General features: G+C 42.0%; 1 protein-coding gene across 1 annotated transcript; it reads right to left on the reverse strand.

Moving 5' to 3' along the window:
* Window positions 1-1,574: 1,574 nt before the first annotated feature.
* abhd8b (abhydrolase domain containing 8b) lies at window positions 1,575-5,116 on the reverse strand (the record flags this gene model as incomplete). Its single annotated transcript, XM_079244954.1, has 4 exons — window positions 4,323-5,116; window positions 3,852-4,022; window positions 3,390-3,606; window positions 1,575-1,811 (listed from the first exon to the last, which is right to left on the reverse strand). Exons 1-4 carry the CDS (start codon window positions 5,108-5,110, stop codon window positions 1,575-1,577), a joined length of 1,413 nt encoding a protein of 470 aa, XP_079101080.1. The 5' UTR covers window positions 5,111-5,116.
* Window positions 5,117-6,228: the final 1,112 nt, after the last annotated feature.

Consider the following 6,228-nt stretch of genomic DNA (forward strand, 5'->3'; position numbering starts at 1 on the left):
ACTCAAAGAAAAATGCGATGAGTAATAAGAGCAGGACATTAAAGGGTTTGGACTAAAGTCTGAAGTGGAAATATTCACATAATTTAATAAGTAATCACTAAGTCCAATTTAAAAACATGTCATTAAAATAAATCATAAAAAAATCCCAGTTTGGTAGCTTATAGTAAGGCTTTTTTGTTTTTAAAAATAAATACAATTAAATATTCATTCATGTAAATGCTCTCCAACATTTTATAAATGTTTTTTCAAAAATAACTTAGAAATATACCAATAGCATCATATACACTGACCATTTGTTTTCTTCATTCATTCATTATCCTAACAGCTTAGTCCGATGAAGGGTTGCAGGGAAGCTGGAGCCTATCCCAGCAGTCTGTGGGTGAAAGGCAGGGTACACCCCGGACAGTCCATCGCAGGGTCACACAGGGACTAACAACCACTCACACTCACCCCTACGGGCAATTTAGAGTAACCAATTAACCTAACATACATGTCTTTGGACGGCGGGAGGAAGCTAGAGTACCTAGAGAGATGCATATACGGTGAGAACATGCAAACTCCACACAGAAAGACCACCATCCGAGCCTCCCCCCAGCCGAGGATCTATGCCACCATGCATATTCATATTGTAGCAGCTTGGGCACCATTTGAATTGTAACACATAGTAAATCCCACCTTTGTAATTCCCTGATGTATCGCAACACATGGAGTCATTTTATCGAATGAATACCTCAGTTTTTATACATATGTGACGTGTGTGTTCTTCAGATCGAGTTAGGGTTCAGTGCTGAACTTCACTGAACACTCCTTTTTATGAATTTGCAGCTTTATAAGCCACAACAGAGTCAATGCATTTCCTTTGAATACCAGGATCGACCACTTCTCCTAAAACTACAGAAGTGTTTGTGAATTCTGCAGCAAAGTGAAAAAATTATCCATTTTAAATGAAAAAAAGTCTTCAAAGTTGTTGTCAGTCTTGTCGTTTAGTTCATGGCATCTTAAACTGCTATTTTGAATCTTTAACTTTTACAAAAAGTGTAGATGGAGCAGCAGGAAACCATCTCCAGCATCTGTCCAGTTTGTTCATAATGTCATTACCAGTCTCATTTAATAGCCAGCCGGTTTCCACGGTGATAGCTTCTGCCATTGCCTGAAGTCCCATTTTATTAACCACTTGTTTTGTTTTGCTTTTTTACTTCCCCTAATGGGCAAATTCACACCAAAATTGGTCACTTTTGCCACTTTCCTGCGGTGGATTGTGAGCATTGTCCCTGTGTTTGTAAGTCGCTGCAGCTTGTTTTCTCAGAGCACCAATAGAAGCTGTGACCACATCACCACCCTGCTGTTTGGTGCTGACAGCCATGCTGAGGACTGACCCGTCCTTGTCTCTTCAAAACAGTTTGTTTTACTTCTGCTCTGCGGCCGACGCAGTAACTGAAACCAAACCTGAACTACTACCTGCAAAAGCAGCTTCCAGCCAGACGAGCTCAGTTCCTGGCCAACCACCGTCTCAGCCTCACTCTGGATCAGCTTTAATCTTCACTTATTCTCCTTATCGCTTGCCGTCTCTTCCTTTAGGTTTGCCTGGCCGTTGCAGGCCGGATCTTGGCAGACTCAGACGTGGCCTTGGTGTTGTCAGTTTGAGCTTTTGCTGTCTCTGGACGGGTTTTGGACTCTTTCTTCGGAGGTATTGGAGTGGCCGGTTCCCAAAGGAAGAACTCATGCAAGAGTGTGTTGACGGCCTCGGGACACTCCATCATGACCATGTGACTACCGTCCTCTAAGACCTTCAGGAACGCCATTAGGAGGATCTAAAAAAAGAAATAATCGATATATTTATAAAAGGCACATTTAAAAAACACACACACATACAGAGTGTGTTGTGGGGTTTAATGTTAACCTGGTCAGACAACTGCAGGACACGTTGGTTTTTTCATTGAAATGATAATTCCAAAGAGCACCAAAGTATCAAGGTGGAACACATTTCTGGATGATGTTCTTTTTTTTATTGAAAAATTACTTAGACATAATATTGAAAATACAATACAGTCATCTTTTTAAATATATAACTCCCCAGAACAAACCCACCCTGTTGCACCATAAAAAAAAATTTAAAATTCCAGAAACAACAATTTAGAGATTAAGTTACTCATGTAAGATAAGTGAGGGATCCACCTCTTTAATCTGATCCAAAATAGGTTGCCAGATATTGAAAAACTTACTGACGCAGCCTCTCAGAGAGTACCTTATTTTCTCCAGTGTTAAATGACGGAAAAGATCAATAAACCATAATTTAAAAGATGGAGGATGCTTTTCTTTCCACTTAAGCAGTACAAGCCTGCGAGCATTAAGTGTGGCAAAGGCAATTACTACTTTATATTTTTGACTGCTGAAAATTTGTGGTGCAACACCAAATATTACAGTCTTGACCTCAGCTACGATATTAATCCCAATTGCATCAGATAGAAATTTGAAAATGGATTGCCAAAATTGGGCCAGTTTTGAACAGGACCAAAACATATGAGATAGTGTTGCAGGTTCAATGTCACAATGATCACAGTTAAGATCCAAACCTGGTTTAAATTTGGATGATTTTCTTTTAATGGCTTGTTTCCACTTTACATTTTTTTGTTCTGGTCAGATACAAGTCGAGCTCCCGCAGTCCAAAGTTCCAGCAGATAACATATTTACAGCCTGAACTCCGGATTTGTGACACTACATTTCTTAAACCACTTGGGTGCAGCAGAAACACATCGTACACACTCAGTGATTATTAAAATGTTTTCTTAGTTTTGTTTTTTGGGTTTTTTTTTTTTGGCAAACCGACGCTTACTAATACATCCAGTAGATAAAGCAAAACTTTGTTTTACTCATGGTGAGAAATCATGTTTCTCTTATTTTATTACAGTCATGGTGCAGACCAACTCCTGAGGGAAACATCTGGCTCCTCGCTGTCACTTTTTGACCTCCAGCAGGTAAAAGATGCTGAAATATTCGGTGCGGATTAAGAAGAACTGTGACTGTTACTACAGTGATGTGTTCAGTAATAGATGTGGTGAATAAAATGTTGTTTCTCAGAGAAAAACTGATGTTGACTTAATTTCTTTTCTTGCTTCCAGACAGTTGCTTTCCTTCATTTCATTTCCTTAATATGTTTGAAAAACAAGATTTGGCCCAAGATCATCTCACATTACAGCAAATATATTATAATATCGGGCTATAGCTTGTTATTGTATTGATTCCTGTAAAAACTGATTGATTTTGTCATCTTGTGCACAACATGAGTCACTTGGAACGCAGTACAGCATCATTTAGGATCCTGGTAAAATGAATCTACAGTATAATGATGCTTTGGACTCTGAACACAGGCTTTTAAAAGGCCTGTTTACCTCTGCCATGCGCTGGTCCTCTTCAACAGGGACAAACTTGTCATGCATGCCATGAACTAGCAAGACGGGCACTGTGAGCTCAGCGTGGTAAACTTCATCTCCCTCAGGCCAGTACTGCCCGCTCATCATGGCACGCAACACAAATGACGACACATTGAAGGCATTGTTCTCTTTCAGCAACTGTTTCTCCTTTGCACCCTGCCGAGCGAAGCCGGCCCTGCAGAAGCAGAGCAGAGATAATGCATGCTGGAAGTTGCACAGTATTCTCATAAGCCGTATTTGTAGAAATTCAAACAACATGTGCACGTTAAATCTTTCCATCTGAACTTAAGATGTTGTAATTCTGACCTTTTGGGTTCGGACTTGTGGGTAAAATAGATTAATGTCTTTTAAAAGGCTTCAGCGAGATTCCTTTATATGAATTTTATTTGATGACAGAACAGCAGAGAACATTTCTCTTACTTGAGGAAGCTCCAGGCCAGCAGCGGGGAGAGGCAGTGAAGCACACAGGTGGGCAGGTTGAAGATGGAGCAGAGGCTGGGCTCCAGAGCTGTAGGACCACCACCGTTGATCATCACCATCTTGTGAATCTGATCTGGAAACTCATGGGCCAGGAACGTACAGAACGACACGCTGGGCAAGTTAAACAGAAGGCAGATTAGAAAGTAGACCAGATAATCATGCAGCCATGAATAACTGGCTAATAAATAGAATTTATTCATGCATGTATCTAAGGCAGGGAACTAAACAGAGATGTACACAAACCAATCTCATGTTTCTCTACAGTAAAATATGTTTCTCAGTTTAAAAATAAACTGATCTTTTTAAAATATTTAATAAATGTCTGTTTTCTAATAACTGATTCCCTGAACCCTCCTGGATTGTCTCGGAGTTGCACTGCATTCTGTGTGAATGTTGTGATCTTAAATTTACCCATAAGAATGTCCGATGAGGATATTCCTCTTCCGTGCATATCTTTTGAAGATTATTCTCATATCCTCAGCCAATGCGTAGAAAGTATACGCTGCTGCGATCTGTGGAGCTGAGCTGGCTCCATGGCCTGCCAGGTCTGGTGCGATCACTTCGTAACCAAGCCGGGAAAAGAAGTCAAGCTGACTGCCCCAGATGTCCAGAGAGCCTCCCACTCCGTGGATGAAGAACAGAGCTAAGTCTGAATGTGTCCCTTTACAGGCTGATATCTTCCTCTCACAATCAATCACCACCGTGCGCTTGGGTTTCCGCCTGCGCTTCCTGAGTTGCTGGGACTGGTCCGCCTGCCCAGCGGCAGGTGCTTCTCCTGCTGTTTCAGATGCTCCGTTGTTTCCAGCTGAGACAGAATCGGACCGGGCCTCAGGGATGCTGACAGGTGGTGAGGAGTTATGGCAGTCGGTCAGTTCAACCTCCACAGTGCTGTTTTGTTCTGTGTCTCCGTTTTGGCAGGTTTTCAGCTCTGCACTTGCCCTCTCGCCCAGGTTCTCAATAAACAGCTGTCCATTACGGTAAACGGTGATCTTTCTTTTGCAGCTAACGCTTCCACCATGATTGGGTTCCTCCGTCATCGGCCGGTCAGGGATGATGTGTCGAACACGCAGAACTCGGCCTGGTTTCACCTCCACAAACTCGTAGCCATCTGCGGGTTCTGAGGTCTCAACGGGAACCACAATGTTGGTGGACTTTGAGGTGAGGCAGCAGAGGAGACCTTCAATAAAGCTGGTCAGCATGGCTGCCAGTCTGGGGGAAATACAGAACATAAAAACACATAAATCACCATGAAACAAGAACAAAGGTCAAAACGTTTTTCATCTTGTCTTGATTCATAAAAATTCATATTATTTATCATCAATATTTCAAATTTCCCAGAAACGTGTGGCAGCAACATGTGTAAAAGACTGTTGGGACAGGTCCATGCTTAAACTGCAGCATCCAGTCCTCTTTCCAAGCTTTAACTCTGTATGTCTGAACTGTTTTGATGTCACACTGACATTCATTACGCACATTGTTGGAGTTGTTGTTGCTTTGCGGTGTCCCAAGGCAGCGAAACAGCCTGTCACAACACATTTTTCTCACTTGAGCATCATGTTACATCTTAGTTTTGCTTTCTGGCAGGAGTGGGCAACTCCAGTTCTCAAGAGCTGGAAACCTGCAATTACTGGGAGTTTCCCTGCTGCAACACACCTGACTCAAAGCAACGGTTTATTTTCAGACTCTTGCAGAGTTTATGTCAAGCTCTGCACAAGTTTGCTAATAAAGTGTGAGGTGTGTCAGATGTGTTGCAGCGGGGAAACTCCCAACACTCACAGGACTCTTGAGGACCAGAGTTGCCCACCCCTGCGGTAAGGCACTGCATCCTACACCAGCAACTGGATCGCAACACACTGGCCATTTTTTTTAAACACACCATGGCTGATTCAGCAAAGAAACACACGTGGACATTATTGGAGGGAGAAAAAAGAAATGTCAGACCAAGAAAAAAAACAAGAGGACATTGGACTGACTTTTACTGTCTGGGGAGACCTCAAAGTTGAGATAGGATGCAAAACAGATGTGGCATTGGTTTTGGTAAGGGGTGAGAAAATCTGCCAAAGTTCTGTGTTGCTGATTTAACAACAGTCTGTAAATGTCTGCAAACTGAGGAGACCAGCTGCTGGACCTTCATGTTCAGTTTTGTATTGTTTGGCTCAAATTGGTCAGGTATTGTCTAAAAAAGATGTCATTTTGATGGGAGAATATACTTTTCAACATAGATGGTGTCTTACCAGATGTACAAGCTGCCAGTTCCACAGTCAGTAATACATCCCCATGCAATCTGAGATAAAGGCTGTTTAAACTAAAAACTGCT

The sequence above is a fragment of the Telmatherina bonti genome (genome assembly GCF_933228915.1).
Source record: "Telmatherina bonti genome assembly, chromosome: 8".
Classification (NCBI taxonomy): domain Eukaryota; kingdom Metazoa; phylum Chordata; class Actinopteri; order Atheriniformes; family Telmatherinidae; genus Telmatherina; species Telmatherina bonti.